This window comes from Lissotriton vulgaris, unplaced genomic scaffold (assembly GCF_964263255.1).
Source record: "Lissotriton vulgaris unplaced genomic scaffold, aLisVul1.2 SCAFFOLD_881, whole genome shotgun sequence".
Taxonomy (NCBI): domain Eukaryota; kingdom Metazoa; phylum Chordata; class Amphibia; order Caudata; family Salamandridae; genus Lissotriton; species Lissotriton vulgaris.
In genome coordinates this window covers 29,778-52,515 of record NW_028255099.1, presented here as the reverse complement: position 1 = coordinate 52,515, position 22,738 = coordinate 29,778, and the positions used below count along the sequence as shown (strand labels likewise).

General features: G+C 55.1%; 1 protein-coding gene across 1 annotated transcript in view; it reads left to right on the top strand.

Moving 5' to 3' along the window:
* Positions 1 to 22,738, top strand: part of LOC147659240 (endoglin-like) — a gene marked incomplete at its 3' end in the record, with an annotated part of 108,824 nt that overhangs the window by 58,459 nt on the left and 27,627 nt on the right. The window contains exon 3 of the mRNA XM_086951862.1: positions 4,679 to 4,804. Coding sequence (XP_086807988.1) covers positions 4,679 to 4,804 — 126 coding nt within the window. The remainder of the gene's footprint in view (positions 1 to 4,678; positions 4,805 to 22,738) is intronic.

Below are 22,738 nucleotides of genomic sequence, written 5' to 3'. Positions count from 1 at the left end.
GAGACACCTACCGGGGCAAAGGAGGTGAGAGACACCTACTGGGGGCAAAGGAGGTGAGAGACACCTACTGGGGCAGAGGAGGTGAGAGACACCTACCGGGGGCAAAGGAGGTGAGAGACACCTACCGGGGGCAAAGGAGGTGAGAGACACCTACTGGGGGCAAAGGAGGTGAGAGACACCTACTGGGGCAGAGGAGGTGAGAGACACCTACTGGGGGCAGAGGAGGTGAGAGACACCTGCCAGGTGTAGAGGAGTGTGAGATACACCTGCTGGGGGCAGTAGAGGTGAGAGACACCTACTGGGGCAGAGGAGGTGAGAGACATCTAGCGGGGAAGAGGAGGTGAGAGACACCTACTGGGGGCAGAGGAGGTGAAAGACACCTACCGGGGGGCAAAGGAGGTGAGAGACACCTACTGGGGGCAAAGGAGGTGAGAGACACCTACTGGGGGCAGAGGAGGTGAGAGACACCTACCGGGGGCAAAGGAGGTGAGAGACACCTACCGGGGGCAAAGGAGGTGAGAGACACCTACTGGGGGCAAAGGAGGTGAGAGACACCTACTGGGGCAGAGGAGGTGAGAGACACCTACTGGGGGCAGAGGAGGTGAGAGACACCTACCGGGGGCAAAGGAGGTGAGAGACACCTACCGGGGGCAAAGGAGGTGAGAGACACCTACTGGGGCAGAGGAGGTGAGAGACACCTACTGGGGGCAAAGGAGGTGAGAGACACCTACCGGGGGCAAAGGAGGTGAGGGACACCTACTGGGGCAGAGGAGGTGAGAGACACCTACTGGGGGCAAAGGAGGTGAGAGACACCTACCGGGGGCAAAGGAGGTGAGAGACACCTACTGGGGGCAGAGGAGGTGAAAGACACCTACCGGGGGCAGAGGAGGTGAGAGACACCTACCGGGGGCAGAAGAGGTGAGAGACACATACAGGGAGCAGAGAAGGGTGAAAGACACCTGCCGGGCGCAGAGGACGAGGAGAGACACCTAGCAGGGGCAGAGGAGGTGAAAGACACCTACCGGGGCAGAGGAGGTGAGAGACACCTACTGGGGGCAGAGGAGAGGAGAGACACCTACCCCTTCATCTCCACTCCTATTGCTGGAAGAATTAGACCCCCGACATTTGTATTAGCCCCCCCCCCCCCTCTCCCCAACAAAATTTGGCTCTAGTTGCGCCTCTGGTCTGAGACACCTACCGTTGGCAGAGAAGGTCTGGGTAAGATGACAGGTGGTGATGGGTGAGACGTGTGAGAGACGGTGTGCGTAAGATTGGTAGATTGTGATGGGTGAGACGTGGGAGAGACAGTGTGGGTAAGATGGTAGACGGTGATGGGTGAGACGTGGGAGAGACGGTGTGAGTAAGATGGTAGATTGGGATGGATGAGACGTGGGAGAGACGGTGTGGGTAAGATGGTAGATTGTGATGGGTAAGAAGTGTGAGAGATGATGGTGGTAAGAAGGTAGACGTGATGGGTGAGACGTGTGAGAGACAGTGTGGATAAGATGGTAGATTGTGATGGGTGAGACGTGGGAGAGACGGTGTGGGTAAGATGGTAGATTGTGATGGGTAAGAAGTGTGAGAGATGATGGTGGTAAGAAGGTAGACGTGATGGGTGAGACGTGTGAGAGACAGTGTGGATAAGATGGTAGACGGTGATGGGTGAGACGTGGGAGAGACGGTGTGGGTAAGATGGTAGACGGTGATGGGTGAGACGTGGGAGAGATGGTGTGGGTAAGATGGTAGATTGTGATGGGTAAGAAGTGTGAGAGATGATGGTGGTAAGAAGGTAGACGTGATGGGTGAGACGTGTGAGAGACAGTGTGGATAAGATGGTAGATTGTGATGGGTGAGACGTGGGAGAGACGGTGTGAGTAAGATGGTAGATTGTGATGGGTGAGACGTGGGAGAGACGGTGTGGGTAAGAAGGTAGATTGTGATGGGTGAGACGTGGGAGAGACGGTGTGAGTAAGATGGTAGATTGTGATGGGTGAGACGTGTGAGAGACGGTGTGGGTAAGATGGTAGATTGTGATGGGTGAGACGTGTGAGAGACGGTGTGGGTAAGATGGTAGATTGTGATGGGTGAGATGTGTGAGAGACAGTGTGGATAAGATGGTAGATTGTGATGGGTGAGACGTGTGAGAGACGGTGTGGGTAAGATGGTAGATGGTGATGGGTGAGACGTGTGAGAGACGGTGTGGGTAAGATGGTAGATTGTGATGGGTGAGACGTGGGAGAGAGATGTGCGTAAGATGGTAGACGGTGATGGGAGAGACGTGGGAGAGACGGTGTGAGTAAGTTGGTAGATTGGGATGGATGAGACGTGTGAGAGACGGTGTGGGTAAGATGGTAGATTGTGATGGGTGAGATGTGTGAGAGACAGTGTGGATAAGATGGTAGATTGTGATGGGTGAGACGTGTGAGAGACGGTGTGGGTAAGATGGTAGATGGTGATGGGTGAGACGTGTGAGAGACGGTGTGGGTAAGATGGTAGATTGTGATGGGTGAGACGTGGGAGAGAGGTGTGGGTAAGATGGTAGACGGTGATGGGTGAGACGTGGGAGAGACGGTGTGAGTAAGATGGTAGATTGGGATGGATGAGACGTGGGAGAGACGGTATGGGTAAGATGGTAGACGGTGATGGGTGAGACGTGGGAGAGACGGTGTGAGTAAGATGGTAGATTGGGATGAATGAGACGTGGGAGAGACGGTGTGGGTAAGATGGTAGATTGTGATGGGTAAGAAGTGTGAGAGATGATGGTGGTAAGAAGGTAGACGTGATGGGTGAGACGTGTGAGAGACAGTGTGAGTAAGATGGTAGATTGTGATGGGTGAGACGTGGGAGAGACGGTGTGGGTAAGATGGTAGATTGTGATAGGTGAGACGTGGGAGAGACGGTGTGGGTAAGATGGTAGACGGTGATGGGTGAGACGTGTGAGAGACAGTGTGGTTAAGATGGTAGATTGTGATGGGTGAGAAGTGTGAGAGATGATGGTGGTAAGAAGGTAGACGGTGATGGGTGAGACGTGTGAGAGACGGCGTGGGTAAGAAGGTAGAGTGTGATGGGTGAGACGTGGGAGAGACGGTGTGAGTAAGATGGTAGATTGTGATGGGTGAGACGTGGGAGAGACGGTGTGGGTAAGATGGTAGATTGTGATGGTTGAGATGTGTGAGAGACAGTGTGGGTAAGAAGGTAGATTGTGATGGGTGAGACGTGGGAGAGACGGTGTGGGTAAGATGGTAGATTGTGATGGGTGAGATGTGTGAGAGACAGTGTGGATAAGATGGTAGATGGTGATGGGCGAGACGTGTGAGAGACGGTGTGGGTAAGATGGTAGATTGTGATGGTTGAGATGTGTGAGAGACAGTGTGGGTAAGAAGGTAGATTGTGATGGGTGAGACGTGGGAGAGACGGTGTGGATAAGATGGTAGATTGTGATGGGTGAGATGTGTGAGAGACAGTGTGGATAAGATGGTAGATGGTGATGGGCGAGACGTGTGAGAGACGGTGTGGGTAAGATGGTAGATTGTGATGGTTGAGATGTGTGAGAGACAGTGTGGGTAAGAAGGTAGATGGTGATGGGTGAGACGTGTGAGAGACGGTGTGGGTTAGATGACGGGGGGTCATAGGTGAGACGGTGTGGGTAAGATGGCAGACACGATGGGTGAGAGAGCCGGCTGGTGTGAGACGGTGGGTGGACGGCCAGGGCCTTGGCAGCCCTCCAAGGCTGAATTCCTGGAAGTTGGACAGGGGTGAGGGGAGGGCGGCCTCCCTCTGAGGACAAACAATGATGTCTGCCTGAAGCGAGTCTGTTAAAAATAGCCGGTGACCCCTCGCCCCCATGGAGTGTGTCACATCCTGGTGAGGTGACCGGCGGCCGGGGGCCAGGGGGCAGGGGCCAGGGGACAGGAACCAGGAGCCAGGAGCCAGGGGCCAGGGGCCAGGGACCAAGGCCGGGAGCCAGGGGCCAGGGGCCAGGGGACAGGAACCAGGAGCCAGGGGCCAGGGACCAAGGCCGGGGGCCAGGGGCCAGGGGCTGGGGACAGGGGTCAGGAGTCAGGGGCATGAAGCCAGGGGCCAGGGGAAAGAGCCAGGGCCAGGGGCCTGTCACTCCTCTGTCTTTCCTTCCCTGCAGTTTCACTGCTGTCTTCACACACTTATTTCACACTCATCCTCCTGTCTCTATTGCCCTCGCCTCTCTGCCCCTGTCATGGTGGCTCTGTTGCCCCCTCTGCCCCTGCCATGGTAGCTCTGTTGCCCTCACTCCTCTGTACCTGTCACAGTGGCTCTGTTGCCCTCGCCTCTCTGCCCCTGTCATGGTGGCTCTGTTGCCCTCACTCCTCACCTCCTGTCATGGTGGCTCTGTTGCCCCCCTGTCCCTGTCATGGTGGCTCTGTTGCCCTCACTCCTCTGCCCCTGTCATGGTGGCTCTGTTGCCCTCGCCTCTCTGCCCCTGTCATGGTGGCTCTGTTGCCCTCGCCTCTCTGCCCCTGTCATGGTGGCTCTGTTGCCCTCGCCTCTCTGCCCCTGTCATGGTGGCTCTGTTGCCCTCGCCTCTCTGCCCCTGTCATGGTAGCTCTGTTGCCCTAATTCCTCTGCCCCTGTCATGGTGGCTCTGCTGCCCTCGCCCCTCTGCTCCTGTCATGGTGTCTGACAAAGTCTTTCTTTCTTTCAGACCTCTGCTCTGACAGTGACGCTGGTGACGGGTTCGAGGCCGAGTGAGAAACCGATCATCGTCATCAATGCGATCGGATTTATTACCTTCAGCGCCTTCCCTCAGGACCTGAAACCTGAGATCTATGTAAGTACACCTGAGACCCTGAGACTCTGAGACCCTGAGACCTGAGCTCCTGAGACCCTTGCCTCTGAGACCTGCGCGACCTTGAGACCTGCGCCCCTGAGACCTGCGCCCCTGAGACCTCGCCCCTGAGACCTGCGCCCCTGAGACTCTGAGACCTGAGCTCCTGAGACCTGTGCCCCTGAGACCTGAGCTCCCGAGACCCTGAGACTCTGAGACCTGTGCCTTGTGACCTGCGCCCCTGAGACCTGCACCCCTGAGACTCTGAGACCTGCGCCCTTGAGACCTGCGCCCCTGAGACCTGGGCCCCTGAGACCTGTGCCTTGTGACCTGCGCCCCTGAGACCTGCACCCCTGAGACTCTGAGACCTGCGCGCCCTTGAGACCTGCGCCCCTGAGACCTGCGCCCCTGAGACTCTGAGACCTGAGCTCCTGAGACCTGTGCCCCTGAGACCTGAGCTCCCGAGACCCTGAGACTCTGAGACCTGTGCCTTGTGACCTGCGCCCCTGAGACCTGCACCCCTGAGACTCTGAGACCTGCGCCCTTGAGACCTGCGCCCCTGAGACCTGGGCCCCTGAGACCTGTGCCTTGTGACCTGCGCCCCCTGAGACCTGCACCCCTGAGACTCTGAGACCTGCGCGCCCTTGAGACCTGCGCCCCTGAGACCTGGGCCCCTGAGACCTGTGCCTTGAGACCTGCGCCCCTGAGACCTGCACCCCTGAGACTCTGAGACCTGCGCCCCTGAGACCTGGTCCCCTGAGACCTGTGCCCCTGAGACCTGAGCCCCCAAGACCCTGAGACTCTGAGACCTGTGCCTTGAGACCTGCGCCCCTGAGACCTGCACCCCTGAGACTCTGAGACCTGCGCCCCTGAGACCTGGGCCCCTGAGACCAGGGCCCCTGAGACCTGAACCCCTGAGACCCTGAGTCCTGCGCCCCTGAGACCTGGGCCCCTGAGACCTGAGCCCCTGAGACTCTGAGATCTGCACCCTTGAGAACTGAGCCCCTGAGACCCTGAGTCCTGCGCCCCTGAGTCCTGGCCCCTGAGACTCCGAGACCTGAGCCCCTGAGACCTGAGACCCTGAGACCTGAGCCCCTAAGATCTGGGCCTCTGAGACCTGGGCCCTGAGACTCTGAGGATACAGAAAAGGGGGTGGTGATGAACAGAGTGTCTGAATTAAGCAGACCACTCTTACCCAGTCCAAAGATCAGGGCTTGATCCATCACCGTTATTTATCTCACTGCCCCATCCCAGCTCAGAACCTGGCTATATGCAAATTAGTCTGTCCCTGGCCCAGTGCATCATGGGAACAGGGCAGACCAAACTACCAAGCCAATTCTTCACCAGAAAGGAGACAAGCTACCGGGGACCGGTTTCTGGCATTTCAGCCTCTTCGGCCCGGCTTGCTTGAATCCTGATGGAGCAGTGAGAAAGGGACTCATGTCTGAGTATACCCTGCCACACCTATAGTGGCCAAAAACGATACAGAAAAGGGGGTGGTGATGAACAGAGTGTCTGAATTAAGCAGACCACTCTTACCCAGTCCAAAGATCAGGGCTTGATCCATCACCGTTATTTATCTCACTGCCCCATCCCAGCTCAGAACCTGGCTATATGCAAATTAGTCTGTCCCTGGCCCAGTGCATCATGGGAACAGGGCAGACCAAACTACCAAGCCAATTCTTCACCAGAAAGGAGACAAGCTACCGGGGACCGGTTTCTGGCATTTCAGCCTCTTCGGCCCGGCTTGCTTGAATCCTGATGGAGCAGTGAGAAAGGGACTCATGTCTGAGTATACCCTGCCACACCTATAGTGGCCAAAAACGATACAGAAAAGGGGGTGGTGATGAACAGAGTGTCTGAATTAAGCAGACCACTCTTACCCAGTCCAAAGATCAGGGCTTGATCCATCACCGTTATTTATCTCACTGCCCCATCCCAGCTCAGAACCTGGCTATATGCAAATTAGTCTGTCCCTGGCCCAGTGCATCATGGGAACAGGGCAGACCAAACTACCAAGCCAATTCTTCACCAGAAAGGAGACAAGCTACCGGGGACCGGTTTCTGGCATTTCAGCCTCTTCGGCCCGGCTTGCTTGAATCCTGATGGAGCAGTGAGAAAGGGACTCATGTCTGAGTATACCCTGCCACACCTATAGTGGCCAAAAACGATACAGAAAAGGGGGTGGTGATGAACAGAGTGTCTGAATTAAGCAGACCACTCTTACCCAGTCCAAAGATCAGGGCTTGATCCATCACCGTTATTTATCTCACTGCCCCATCCCAGCTCAGAACCTGGCTATATGCAAATTAGTCTGTCCCTGGCCCAGTGCATCATGGGAACAGGGCAGACCAAACTACCAAGCCAATTCTTCACCAGAAAGGAGACAAGCTACCGGGGACCGGTTTCTGGCATTTCAGCCTCTTCGGCCCGGCTTGCTTGAATCCTGATGGAGCAGTGAGAAAGGGACTCATGTCTGAGTATACCCTGCCACACCTATAGTGGCCAAAAACGATACAGAAAAGGGGGTGGTGATGAACAGAGTGTCTGAATTAAGCAGACCACTCTTACCCAGTCCAAAGATCAGGGCTTGATCCATCACCGTTATTTATCTCACTGCCCCATCCCAGCTCAGAACCTGGCTATATGCAAATTAGTCTGTCCCTGGCCCAGTGCATCATGGGAACAGGGCAGACCAAACTACCAAGCCAATTCTTCACCAGAAAGGAGACAAGCTACCGGGGACCGGTTTCTGGCATTTCAGCCTCTTCGGCCCGGCTTGCTTGAATCCTGATGGAGCAGTGAGAAAGGGACTCATGTCTGAGTATACCCTGCCACACCTATAGTGGCCAAAAACGATACAGAAAAGGGGGTGGTGATGAACAGAGTGTCTGAATTAAGCAGACCACTCTTACCCAGTCCAAAGATCAGGGCTTGATCCATCACCGTTATTTATCTCACTGCCCCATCCCAGCTCAGAACCTGGCTATATGCAAATTAGTCTGTCCCTGGCCCAGTGCATCATGGGAACAGGGCAGACCAAACTACCAAGCCAATTCTTCACCAGAAAGGAGACAAGCTACCGGGGACCGGTTTCTGGCATTTCAGCCTCTTCGGCCCGGCTTGCTTGAATCCTGATGGAGCAGTGAGAAAGGGACTCATGTCTGAGTATACCCTGCCACACCTATAGTGGCCAAAAACGATACAGAAAAGGGGTGGTGATGAACAGAGTGTCTGAATTAAGCAGACCACTCTTACCCAGTCCAAAGATCAGGGCTTGATCCATCACCGTTATTTATCTCACTGCCCCATCCCAGCTCAGAACCTGGCTATATGCAAATTAGTCTGTCCCTGGCCCAGTGCATCATGGGAACAGGGCAGACCAAACTACCAAGCCAATTCTTCACCAGAAAGGAGACAAGCTACCAGGGACCGGTTTCTGGCATTTCAGCCTCTGAAACCTGTGCCCTTGAGAACTGAGCACCTGAGCCCCTGAGTCCTGCGCCCCTGAGACCTGAGCCCCTGGGACTTGTGCCCCTGAGAACTGAGCCCCTGAGACCTGTGCCCCTGAGACCTAAGCCCCTGAGCCCTGAGACCTGGGCCCCTGAGACCTGAGCCCCCGAGACCTGGGCTCCTGACCCCCTGAGAACCTGAGAACTGAGCCCCTGAGAGCTGGGCCCCTGAGACCTGCAACCCTGAGACCTGCGCCCCTGAGACCTGAGCCCTGAAACTCTGAGTCCCTGAGAACCTGAGACCTGCACCCATGAGACCCTGAGACCTGAGACCTGTGCCCCTGATACCTGAGACCTGAGCCCCTGAGACTCTGAGTCCCTGAGACCTGTGCCCCCGAGACCTGAGCCCTTGAGACCTGCACCCCTGAGACTCTGAGACCTGCGCCCTTGAGACCTGCGCCCCTGAGACCTGCACCCCTGAGACTCTGAGACCTGCGCCCCCCGAGACCTGGGCCCCTGAGACCTGGGCCCCTGAGACCTGAACCCCTGAGACCCTGAGTCCTGCGCCCCTGAGACCTGGGCCCATGAGACCTGGGCCCCTGAGACTCTGAGATCTGTACCCTTGAGAACTAGGCACCTGAGCCCTTGAGATCCTGAGTCCTGCGCCCCTGAGACCTGGCCCCTGAGACTCCGAGACCTGAGCCCCTGAGACCAGAGCCCCTGAGACCTGAGCCCCTGAGACCTGGGCCTCTGAGACCTGGGCCCTGAGACTCTGAGACCTGCGCCCTTGAGAACTGAGCACCTGAGCCCCTGATTCCTGCGCCCCTGAGACCTGGCCCCTGACTCTCTGAGACCTGCGCCCTTGAGACCTGTGCCCCTGAGACCTGAGCCCTTGAGACCTGTGTCCCTGAGACTCTGAGACCTGTGCCTTGAGACCTGCGCCCCTGAGACCTGCACCCCTGAGACTCTGAGACCTGCGCCCTTGAGACCTGGGCCCCTGAGACATGAACCCCTGAGACCCTGAGTCCTGCGCCCCTGAGACCTGGGCTCATGAGACCTGGGCCCCTGAGACTCTGAGATCTGTACCCTTGAGAACTGAGCACCTGAGACCCTGAGTCCTGCGCCCTTGAGACCTGGCCCCTGAGACTCCGAGACCTGAGCCCCTGAGACCTGAGCCCCTGAGACCTGAGCCCCTGAGACCCGGGCCTCTGAAACCTGGGCCCTGAGACTCTGAGACCTGCGCCCTTGAGAACTGAGCACCTGAGCCCCTGAGTCCCTGAGTCCTGTGCCCCTGAGACCTGGCCCCTGAGACTCCTAGACCTGAGCCCCTGAGACCCGAGCCCCTGAGACCTGAGTCCCTGAGACCTGAACCCCTGAGACCCTGAGTCCTGCGCCCCTGAGACCTGGGCCCTTGAGACCTGGGCCCCTGAGACCTGAACCCTTGAGACCCTGAGTCCTGCGCCCCTGAGACCTGGGCCCCTGAGACCTGAGACCTGGGCCTCTGAGACCTGGCCCCTGAGACTCTGAGACCTGCGCCCTTGAGACCTGCGCCCCTGAGACCTGAGCCCCTGAGACCTGAGCCCCTGAGACCTGTGCCTCTGAGACTCTGAGACCCGAGCCCCTGAGACCTGGGCCCCTGAGACCTGGGCCCCTGAGACCTGGGCCCCTGAGACCTGCGCCCCTGAGTCCTGGCCCCTGAGACTCCGAGACCTGAGCCCCTGAGACCTGAGACCTGAGACCTGGGCCTCTGAGACCTGGCCCCTGAGACTCTGAGACCTGCGCCCTTGAGACCTGCACCCCTGAGACCTGAGCCCCTGAGACCTGTGCCTCTGAGACTCTGAGACCCGAGCCCCTGAGACCTGGGCCCCTGAGACCTGAGGCCCTGAGACCTCGGCTCCTGGCCCCCTGAGAACCTGAGTACTGTGCCCCTGAGAGCTGGGCCCCTGAGACCTGCACCCCTGAGTCCTGGCCCCTGAGACTCCGAGACCTGAGCCCCTGAGACCTGAGACCTGAGACCTGGGCCTCTGAGACCTGGCCCCTGAGACTCTGAGACCTTCAGGCCTGAGACCCTGAGACTTGCGCCCCTGAGACCTGTACCCCTGAAACCTGTGCCCCTGAGGCCTTCACCCTTGAGATCTGCGCCCCTGAGACCTTCACCCTTGATACCTGCGCCCCTGAGATCTGCACCCCTGAGACCTGCACCCCTGAGACCTGCACCCCTGAAACCTGTGCCCCTTAGACCTGAGCCCCTGAGACCTTGAAACTTGCCCCCCTGAGACCTGAACCACTGAGACCCTGAGACCTGAGCCCTTGAGACCTAAGCCCCTGAGACCCTGAGACCAGAACCCCTGAGACTCTGAGACTCTGTGACCTTCAGGCCTGAGACCCTGAGACTTGCGCCCTTGAGACCTAAGCCCTTGAGATCTGCACCCCGAGACCTTCACCCCTGAGACCCTGAGACCTGAGCCCTGAGCCCCTGAGACTCTGTGACCTTCAGGCCTGAGACCCTGAGACTTGCGCCCCTGAGACCTGTACCCCTGAAACCTGTGCCCCTGAGGCCTTCACCCTTGAGATCTGCGCCCCTGAGACCTTCACCCTTGATACCTGCGCCCCTGAGATCTGCACCCCTGAGACCTGCGCCCCTGAGACCTGCACCCCTGAAACCTGTGCCCCTTAGACCTGAGCCCCTGAGACCTTGAAACTTGCCCCCCTGAGACCTGAACCACTGAGACCCTGAGACCTGAGCCCTTGAGACCTAAGCCCCTGAGACCCTGAGACCAGAACCCCTGAGACTCTGAGACCTGCGCCCCTGAGACCTGGGCCCCTGAGACCTGAACCCCTGAGACTCTGAGACCTGCGCCCCGGAGATATGGGTCCATGAGACCTGCACACCTGAGCCCATGAGAGCTGATTCCTTAGACGCGTGCCTCTGACACTTGGACCCCTGAACCCTGTGCTCCTTTGACCCTGAGACCTGGACAGCGAAGCCTTGGCCCCTAAGACCTGCTTCCCTGACATCGGGTCCCTGAAACCTGGGCCCTAAGACCTGAACACCTGAGACCTGGGTGCACATTACTTGGCATCAGTGTAGGCGAAGACACAGTGAGGAATAGTGTGAGGGTGACTACAGGAGTAGTGTTAAGGCATACTGAGGAGAAGTGTGAGGGTGTACTCAGGATGAGTGTGAGGATGTACTCAGCGGATGAGTGTGAGGGTGCACCCTTAGGAAGAGTGTACGGGTGCGCTAGGAGGAGGAGTGTGAGGGTGTACTCAGGACGTGTGTGAGGGTGTACTCAGGACGTGTGTGAGGGTTTACTCAGAGGATGAGTGTGAGGGTTTACTCAGAGGATGAGTGTGATGGTGTTCTCAGGACGAGTGTGAGGGTGTACTCAGAGGATGCGTGTGAGGGTGTACTCAGAGGATGAGTGTGAGGGTGTTCTTAGGATGAGTGTGAGGGTTTACTCAGAGGACGAGTGTAAGGGTTTACTCAGAGAACGAGTGTGAGTGTGTACTCAGGACGAGTGTGAGGGAGGAGTGTGAGGGTGTACTCAGAGGAGGAGTGTGAGGGTGTACTCAGAGGAGGAGTGTGAGGGTGCACTCAAAGGAGGCGTGTGAGGGTGTACTCAGAGGAGGAGTGTGAGGGTGTACTCAGAGGAGGAGTGTGAGGGTGCACTCAGAGGAGGAGTGTGAGGGTGCACTCAGAGGAGGAGTGTGAGGGTGCACTCGGGACGAGTGTGAGGGTGTACTCAGAGGAGGAGTGCGAGGGTGTACTCAGAGGAGGATTGTGAGGGTGTACTCAGGACGAGTGTGAGGGTGTACTCAGAGGAGGAGTGCGAGGGTGTAGTCAGAGGAGGAGTGTGAGGGTGCACTCAGGACGAGTGTGAGGGTATACTCAGAGGAGAAGTGTGAGGGTGTACTCAGAGGAGGAGTGTGAGGGTGAACTCAGAGGAGGAATGTTTGGGTGTACTCAGAGGAGGAGTGTGAGGGTGTACTCAGAGGACGAGTATGAGGGTTTACTCAGAGGACGAGTGTGAGGGTGTGCTCAGAGGACGAGTGTGAGGGTGTACTCAGAGGAGGAGTGTGAGGGTGTACTCAGAGGAGGAGTGTGAGGGTGCACTCAGAGGAGGGGTGCGAGGGTGTACTCAGAGGAGGAGTGTGAGGGTGTACTCAGAGGAGGAGTGTGAGGGTGCACTCAGAGGAGGAGTGTGAGGGTGCACTCGGGACGAGTATGAGGGTGTACTCAGAGGAGGAGTGCGAGGGTGTACTCAGAGGAGGAGTGTGAGGGTGTACTCAGGACGAGTGTGAGGGTGTACTCAGAGGAGGAGTGTGAGGGTGTACTCAGAGGAGGAGTGCGAGGGTGTACTCAGAGGAGGAATGTGAGGGTGTACTCAGGATGAGTGTGAGGGTGTACTCAGAGGAGGAGTGTGAGGGTGTACTCAGAGGAGGAGTGTGAGGGTGTACTCAGAGGACGAGTGTGAGGGTGTACTCAGAGGACGAGTGTGAGGGTGTGCTCAGAGGACGAGTGTGAGGGTGTACTCAGAGGAGGAGTGTGAGGGTGTACTCAGAGGAGGAGTGTGAGGGTGCACTCGGGACGAGTGTGAGGGTGTGCTCAGAGGACGAGTGTGAGGGTGAACTCAGAGGAGGAGTGTTAGGGTGTACTCAGGACGAGTGTGAGGGTGTACTCAGAGGAGGAGTGTGAGGGTGTACTCAGAGGAGAAGTGTGAGGGTGTACTCAGAGGAGGAGTGTGAGGGTGAACTCAGAGGAGGAGTGTGAGGGTGTACTCAGAGGACGAGTGTGAGGGTGTGCTCAGAGGGCAAGTGTGAGGGTGTACTCAGAGGACGAGTGTGAGGGTGTGCTCAGAGGACGAGTGTGAGGGTGTACTCAGAGGAGGAGTGTGAGGGTGTACTCAGAGGAGGAGTGTGAGAGTGTGCTCAGAGGACGAGTGTGAGGGTGTACTCAGAGGAGGAGTGCGAGGGTGTACTCAGAGGAGGAGTGTGAGGGTGTACTCAGAGGACGAGTGTGAGGGTGTACTCAGAGGAGGAGTGCGAGGGTGTACTCAGAGGAGGAGTGTGAGGGTGTACTCAGAGGAGGAGTGTGAGGGTGTACTCAGAGGATGAGTGTGAGGGTGTACTCAGAGGAGGAGTGTGGGGGTGTACTCAGAGGACGAGTGTGAGGGTGTACTCAGAGGAGGAGTGGGAGGGTGTACTCAGAGGAGGAGTGTGAGGGTGTACGCAGAGGAGGAGTGTGAGGGTGTACTCAGAGGAGTGTGAGGGTGTACTCAGAGGACGAGTGTGAGGGTGTACTCAGAGGAGGAGTGCGAGGGTGTACTCAGAGGAGGAGTGTGAGGGTGTACTCAGAGGACGAGTGTGAGGGTGTACTCAGAGGAGGAGTGCGAGGTTGTACTCAGAGGAGGAGTGTGAGGGTGTACTCAGAGGAGGAGTGCGAGGGTGTACTCAGAGGAGGAGTGTGAGGGCGTACTCAGAGGAGGAGTGTGAGGGTGTACTCAGAGGACGAGTGTGAGGGTGTACTCAGAGGAGGAGTGCGAGGGTGTACTCAGAGGAGGAGTGTCCGGTTTTACTCAGTAGCATTTCCCTTGAACCCTCAGGAGTAGTGTCAGTGAGGGCCCTGAGGGTGGGAGTGAGGGCACAGGCCCAGAGGGTGGGAGTGAGGGCACATGCCCAGAGGGTGGGAGTGAGGGCACATGCCCTGAGGGTGGAGGGTGTGAGTGAGGGCACATATCCTGAGGGTGGGAGTGAGGGCACATGTCCTGAGGGTGGAGGGTGGGAGTGAGGGCACATGTCCTGAGGGTGGGAGTGAGGGCTCATGCCCAGAGGGTGGGAGTGAGGGCACATGCTGGGAGTGAGGGCACATGCTGGGAGTGAGGGCGCATGCCCAGAGGGTGGGAGTGAGGGCACATGCCCTGAGGGTGGGAGTGAGGGCACATGTCCTGAGGGTGGGAATGAGGGCACATGCCCTGAGGGTGGGTGTGAGGGCACATATCCTGTGGGTGGGAGTGAGGGCACATGCTGGGAGTGAGGGCACATGCCCAGAGGGTGGGAGTGAGAGCACATGCTGGGAGTAAGGGCACATGCCCTGAGGGTGGGAGTGAGGGCACATGCCCTGAGGGTGGGAGTGAGGGCACATGCCCTGAGGGTGGAGGGTGTGAGTGAGGGCACATGTCCTGAGGATGGGAGAGAGGGCACATGCTGGGAGTGAGGGCACATGCCCAGAGGGTGTGAGTGAGGGCACATGCCCTGAGGGTGGAGGGTGTGAGTGAGGGCACATGCCCTGAGGATGGGAGAGAGGGCACATGTCTTGAGGGTGGGAGTGAGGGCACATGCCCAGAGGGTGGGAGTGAGGGCACATGCTGGGAGTGAGGGCTCATGCCCTGAGGGTGGGAGTGAGGGCACATGCCCAGAGGGTGGGAGTCAGGGCACATGCCCTGAGGGTGGGAGTGAGGGCACATGCTGGGAGTGAGGGCACATGCCCAGAGGGTGGGAGTGAGGGCACATGTCCTGAGGGTGGAGGGTGTGAGTGAGGGCACATGCCCTGAGGGTGGGAGTGAGGGCACATGCCCAGAGGGTGGGAGTGAGGGCACAGGCTGGGAGTGAGGGCTCATGCCCTGAGGGTGGGAGTGAGGGCACATGCCCTGAGGGTGGGAGTGAGAGCACATGCTGGGAGTGAGGGCTCATGCCCTGAGGGTGGGAGTGAGGGCACATGCCCTGAGGGTGGAAGTGAGGGCACATGCTGGGAGTGAGGGCACATGCCCAGAGGGTGGGAGTGAGGGCACATGTCCTGAGGGTGGAGGGTGTGAGTGAGGGCGCATGCCCTGAGGGTGGAGGGTGTGAGTGAGGGCACATGCCCTGAGGATGGGACAGAGGGCACATGCTGGGAGTGAGGGCACATGCCCAGAGGGTGTGAGTGAGGGCACATGCCCTGAGGGTGGAGGGTGTGAGTGAGGGCACATGCCCTGAGGGTGGGAGTGAGGGCACATGTCCTGAGGGTAGGAGTGAGGGCACATGCCCAGAGGGTGGGAGTGAGGTCACATGCTGGGAGTGAGGGCTCATGCCCTGAGGGTGGGAGTGAGGGCACGTACCCAGAGGGTGGGAGTGAGGGCACATGCCCTGAAGGTGGGAGTGAGGGCACATGTCCTGAGGGTGGGAGTGAGGGCTCATGCCCTGAGGGTGGGAGTGAGGGCACATGCCCTGAGGGTGGGAGTGAGGGCACATGCTGGGAGTGAGGGCACATGCCCAGAGGGTGGGAGTGAGGGCACATGCTGGGAGTGAGGGTACATGTCCTGAGGGTGGGAGTGAGGGTACATGCCCAGAGGGTGGGAGTGAGGGCACATGCCCTGAGGGTGGGAGTGAGTTCACATGCTGGGAGTGAGGGCACATGCCCTGAGGGTGGAAGTGAGGGCACATGCCCTGAGGGTGAGAGTGAGGGCACATGCCCTGAGGGTGGGAGTGAGGGCACATGCCCAGAGGGTGGGAGGGCACAGAATCAATGGTTGAGTACAAGGACCCGTCCTGGGGATGAATGAGGGCAGAGAGCATGGATTGTAGTGACGCACGAGCCTCACACGTTCTCACTTCCGCTTGTGCATCCTGGTCTGTCAGCAGAAAGCAGATACTTCCTGCAGCCTCAGCAATAACCCCGGTGGCCGAGGGGTGGTGGGGGGGGCACAAGTAAAGCCCCTCCTCGGCCCCACCTCTTCCTGTCACTGGAGCCATGCGTCCAGGCCTGGGATCACCCAAGCACCCTGCATTCAGACACTATCACCCTAGGGAAGGGGGGGCACAAGTAAAGCCCCTCCTCGGCCCCACCTCTTCCTGTCACTGGAGCCATTCGTCCATGCCTGGGATCACCCAAGCACCGCTGCATTCAGACAGTGTCACCCATCGTGGCCGTTCCCGTGCTGAACTACAAGTCCCAGAAGGCACTGCGCATTGAAAGCCCAGATGCGCTGGTGACTGGGGACGTGGAGTGACATGCAGGCGTTTCAAAGCACCCCCCCCCTCCCTCCTGGGGGCATTTCACAGCAGAGGGGCACCCTGTGCGGGCACCCTGAACCCACCCGGCGCCTGGAGAGACCACCACATCATCGCCATCCCGATGGCCCCCCGGGGCTCCCCCTGCCGGCCAGCACCATCTCCAAACCATCACAACCTGCACCCCTCTGACCGCGCAGACAGGCTCCCATTTCTGGAGGTCTTGAAGCACCAGCGAAGACTCCCCCTGACTGCAGGCTTTCTGAACCCGTGCACCCAGACTCGGGAACAACATCCCTGCTGTCCGCCAGGACCGCCTGCGCTATCCGTCAGGACCGCCCCGTGCTACCCACCAGGACCGCCCGCGCTGTTCGCCAGGACTAACTGTGCTGTCTGCCAGGACCGCCGGCGCTGCCTCCAGGACCACCCCACGGTATCCGTCAGGACCACCCTGCGCTACCCACCAGGACTTGCCGCTCTGCCCACCAGGACTGCCCGCGCTGCCTCCAGGACCGCCCGTGCTGCCCAACAGGACCGCCTGCGCTTTCCACCAGGACCGCCCCCGCTACCCACCAGGACCGGCCACTCTGCCCACCAGGACCACCCGCGCTGTCTGCCAGGACCGCCCGTGCTGTCCACCAGGGCCACCCCGCGCTATCCATCAGGTCCGCCCCGCGCTACCCACAAATACCGGCCGCTCTGCCCACCAGGACCGCTCGTGCTATCCACCAGGACTGCCTCGCGATACCCACTGTAGTGTAGTTCCTATATCCCTGATGGGCTCTGCGCATTGGAATAATATACCCTATAGATATGATGTAGGACTAAGGTCGACTAGGTCTCTATCGAATATATTAAACTTAATAGTGAGTGCAGTGAGGTCAGAGGTCACTAGAAACTTTCTTGAGTTCACAAGAAGGGATTAGTTTCTAACAACCGCAGAAACATGACAACTTTGTTTCCCAAGAATAAGAAATCAAATCTCTAGAGTCGCGGAAACAATAGATCACTATTTGACTCAGTCATTCGTGCATGCTTCGTTTCACCAGAGGTGCAGAGAATAGTGAGACGGGCGTTTCCAATAAAAGTGTTTATTGAACAGTCTTCTTTCTCGTGCAAGAGAAGTAAACTGCTACAATCGTAAGACAGAATGTGAAGTATAATGCGCACAGTGTAAACAGTAATATAAAATAATATGGTAATAGCATTGTCTGTAGCTATGACATATATAACAAGCATTTGCAATGCAATAGGTCTTGCATTTGCGAGAGTTTAAGCTGTTGGCATTGTAAAAGACAGTGCCTTGTATTTATGTTTCAAAACCCAATACATAAATAAAACGCGTTGTCATTTACAATGCCAACAGCTCAAACTCTCACAAATGCGAGACCTATTGCGTTGCAAATGCTTGATTTTATTGAAAAAGGTATAATAAAATCCACTGATATGAAAGGTTTGATTTGACTCTCCATTGTCTATGGTATGATGTCAAAGGCCTGGATTACTAACCAATTTTCTTAAATTATTTATTTTTTGCAGTTTTATACATGGGCGTATGTGGCCCAAAAGCATTTGACATTATAGCGCCTTACATGAGCAGCAGATTACATTATACAAGGTATTTGTTTCAGGCAATGGCAGTTCCAAAGGTGGCAGCTCTTGCAGTTAGGCCACATCTTCCAACTTCATGACTTTGGCACTTTCTTCACCATCCCCGTACTTACCAGACTGAGGCATATCTTGAGGGCCGCTTGAGTACTTCTCCGTGCGGTTGTCACTGCATTCATAACAACACCAAAGAACACACCTCAGAGCTGTATGGAGCCTGAACGTGGGCTTGGAATCCGGACGTGCACTTATGGTTGTGTAAAAAAACGCGCACGCACAACGTTAACTCTGATAATAATGCTAGATAAAAAGTGTTTTCACTGCAAACGGCCTAATGACTTCAGTAAAATGAACTCATCTACATAAAGCACTGCAGAGACGCCATGCTCACACAGTCGCAATGTCTTCACTCACATGAGTCACTGACTCTTAGAGAAAACGGAGGTCATGCCTGTTTGGTTATTGACGGTAGGTTAAAAACAACCTTATAGAAACCTATCCTAGTGGTAGCTGTGGAGAGCGGCCTTCAGGCAAAGTCTTGGAGGAATGTAAAGCAGCTTGTTTTACCGGTCTATAATCTCATGAATGACCAAATGAAAGGAGAACCACACCAGGTATATATAAAAATATATGTATTTATTCTAAACACACCCCTCTAGTCTCTTTATAAGGTCAGAAGCAAAAGTACATTCAGAAAACGTATTCAACACACAGTAAATTAGCACAATATACGTTGAGCCCTAGGGGCGTACCAAACCATATATTAAGAAAGTGGTATAAGAACCACGACAGACATAGAGACAAGGCCAAGAGCCTGTAGAACCGCTGGGGCCACCAGGAACCACCCAAGGTAGTGACACAGGGGACCCACGGGGGACGCGTGCAGGGTCTGAACACAGCCGCAAATCACAATTGACTTCTATGGGGAAAGTCACAGTTGGAAAATTACAGATTACGAACACTTAGGAGAGGACTTGGAGGAAACCCCTTTAGAACTAGACAGTTCAAGAGTCAACACCCACGGGAGCACCGGAGTACTTGTGTTACCTCACCCAGGGAAGCCGGTGCATAGGTGTCTTCTGGTGTCGAGTTTCGTCATCATGTCCTATGGCGAGCTGCAAAGAAGTGCTGCAGGCGACCAAGTGGAAAGAGTCCGCATAGATCCAAGGGTGGATCGGAGATCTGAAGAACCAGAAAGCAGAGGGGACAGAGTCTGGGTCACTTGCCAGTGACCAGGGAGGCGATGAGAAGATGCCAACCGATGTCGGGTGATTTCGGGTGAACCTTGACTCTTCAGCCACGAGGACCAGGAGGCGTCAATGATGACCAGGAGCTGGATTCGAGCTGTCCCATGAAGGATGTTGAGTGCTGCAGCATCGGTATCCAGATTGGACCCAAAAAGCCTTGGCAACAGCAACCCACACAGAAAGCAAAGATTGGCTTTGTTGCAGACGAGCAAGGTCTGAGGGACTCACCTTTTTGGAGGGGAGTCAGGGCACATCTGGAGCAACCAGGAAAGCCCAAGAAACAGAAGAGTTACCTTTGTGGGGACCCACCAGTCAACAGACCAGGGATCGCAAAGGGGCCTCAAGCAGAAATGCTAGAAGTGGGCCACGGAACACTCGTGGAGTGTAGGCCCACAATCTTTGGTGCAGGGAGTGCTCAGGACTTGGACTACGAGTGACCCAATGCTCAACTTCGGGAAAGCTCGGGAAGTAGGTGCACTAGCAGATGTGCAGGGTGTCCAGAGTTCCGGTCCCACGTCTCTCGTGATGGCTACGGGTCTCAGCTTTGCTGGGATCTCGTGTCGGCCTCTAAGATGTCTGGTAGTCCATGTCCTGTGTCACAAAACCTTCGGGTTCCGGCGGGAGCCTTGGAAATGCAGACCGGCAAGATGCTTCTTTGGTGCCTGTTTGAACAGGGGAGTCACTCCTTGACCCCAAGGGAGATTTTGCTGTCTTTTAGTCGAAATAGAATGTTGAAGTTCCAGGATATATGTTGCAGAGTTTCGTCCCGGGTAATCTAAAATCATAAGGACTGGGTTCCTATACTTATACTAAGATTAGGGGCTGGACTTACTCTAGGGTCCCACCTATGGGAGGACCCTGGGTGGGGGTGGTTACACCCCTTTGCCTTGGTCCAGTTTCATGCCAGAGCAGGGGCTGAGTGCCCTTGCAACCGGTTTGAACTGGGCTATGCACAAGGACACCAAGTGTGCCCCCAGCACTGTCTGAAAAAGCATTCTATGAATGCACCCACCCAGCCCCAATACATTAAAGCCTGTCTGGGAGGTTGTTACACCTCCCTGTGGCAGGAAACCTATTGTCCAGGCCTCCCCTGCTGGAGTTTCATCCAGCAGCAGGATGTCAGATCTGTGTCTGTGGCTGCAGCATCCATTTTGTGATGCCAGGGCTCTTTAAAATTATTACAGTTTGAGTAAGTGTGTACAATTCTTCTTCCTCTCCTCTAGAAAGGTGGAATTCTGCCCCCGCCACCAGGATTGGCAGGGGGAGGGGTAGGATTCCAAAGTGTTTGACACCAGACACAACATGTTTCCAGGCAGCCATCCCAAAGTTAGCATTTACCGCTAGGTTATTATGCACTTAAGAATATATGGTCTGGCTGCATCACAGAACAGCTACAGAGAAGTGATTCCGAAAGCTGCAGAGGGGCTCAGCTCATGCTTGGCACCCTCTCACACAAAACCAAGCACTCAGCCTTCAGGATTGATAAGGCCTGCCATAGGAGTGACTTCTATGTTTATATGTGTCAGTGATATAAGGTAGATAAAGGTAGCCTATATCTTAGTAAGGGGTGCATGCACCACCTTACCCAGGATGCAGTAGCAGACCTGTGGTGCCATTTTGGACGGTTTCCCAGGGTTGACATAACACATGCTTCAGCCCCTGGTAGGCCTCTGGGGTACCTATGCCCTTAGTACCTAAGGTACCATGTACTAGGGACACACAAGGGTAACCCAGTAACCAATCTGGAGTGCACCTAATGTACATGCCATCAATTTAGAGAGGAAGCAGCTAGGCTGGGGTCCTGGTTAGCAGGGCCCCAGCCAGACTAAAGTCGAAAAACAGTGAAACACCAGCAAAAAGTGGTGGTAAACATAGTAAGCATATCCTACTCTCCTACACTGTCCAATGAATATATCCTGGACGACAGAGTTGTTAACCCATTGTCAACTATAGAGCCAGATTTCTCTAAATGAATATGATCAATTTCTCGTATTCGTTCTGCAGTCTCTGCTTGCGTAATCTTCCATATTTCGTTACATGCAGCATATATACCGGCATATAGGAAACGTTTTTGACGCAGTTTTCTTGGTCCTAGCAAGAATTCCCCAAGGTCTGCACCATCTTTAAGGAAAGATAAGTTTTGTTTTACATCCTGTAGTGTAGCTTTCTGTAGCCAATCAAGACATAGCTTCCCTTCACTGTATGTTGTTACTACCCCAGGATGCTGTCTTTGAACATATCTTGAGTCCGGCCTATTGACTTTGAAACCTTGAGTTTTGTTCAGGAATTGATCTTAAAAGTTGTTTGTGTCTATGGGCCAGAGCAACCATTTGTTCCAATCTGATCTGTTGTGATGCAAAATATTATGTACGTCAACGTTCTCCCATGTAGAGTTATTACTCGCAGGTATTGGTATGGTTGGTGTGTTTAAGTCCTTGATCTTGGCTCACCCAAGGCAAGACGTTTGTTGGACAGTGTCATTCAAAAACATAATTTGCTCAGGGATGATACAGGCTCTAAACATAGCTTATATTCCCTGCATTTGCCAATCTTTTGAACCCCAGACAGTCTTTGTCTCAATTTTGTCTTTCCAAAAGCCGAAACCCTGTCTAGACAGTTGAGCATAAAAGGCTGCAGAATAAATCTGTCTTGTACTGTTCAACATACTTTTCATTCCTGTTCTGTTCACAATACTAAAATAAAATGTTTCAGCATTTGATGCATTGAACCCTGAAAAATATGGAAACTTATTCGCAAAAGTTTTGGAGCTACCCTTTGGAGGTGTAGGACAATGTTCCCATTTGTTATCCATATATACATTTCTAGGCATTGCAGATTTGTGCAAGAAATGATGACCATAATGGTTATAACAATACATTTTAGTTCATAGTCTGATGAACCCTCTAAATATTCATGATTTGTGAACACTGCAGACATCTCTAGATCAGATATCATATTGTTAACAGTCTTGAAGTCCCAATCATCAGAAAATGTACTAGATGAAACAAAGTCACTTAGTGAAATCATGAATAAGTGAGGAATCTTCAACAGCTCCGACGGGCCAAAAATTTCATATTCTGTTTAGACCCAAACTATACCACGAGGCATAAGAACGGCTGTGATGTTCACTGTTGACAAGTCTCTGTTCACGATGGGATGATTTGTGTGGCTTCAGAAGTAAGTTCACTTGTTTACTTGCTATGGCCATTTTTACATATATTCCATTTATCAGCATACCCAGAGTTATTACCAGACCTAACTAAAGTAGAAGAAAAAATATTCCCAACACAATCCAAAGTTCACTCCATTGTGAAAGCAGATAAGTCTTTTCCAGGTGATGAAAAAAGTCTGTTACTTGTCCTTTGAAAGTTCTTTGTGCTAGCGTCGTTTCTGGTTCGCTGGGATCCTCAGAAAACGCATCAAGTTAATGAAATAGCCAGAGGCAGTTCTGTCAATGGTTGGAATTGCATCCGGATTCATTGAAATCGCTGGAACCAGTTGATCACTTGTTACTTCGTTGAAGACAGGTGTTTCAGGACACACTGTTATTTGGGTCTCAAGAGGAACGAGTTCCATAGCTTTGTTGCTTAGCCCTTCTTTTCTCACTGCAGATTCTTCAATGGTGATGAGCCTCTCAGTTT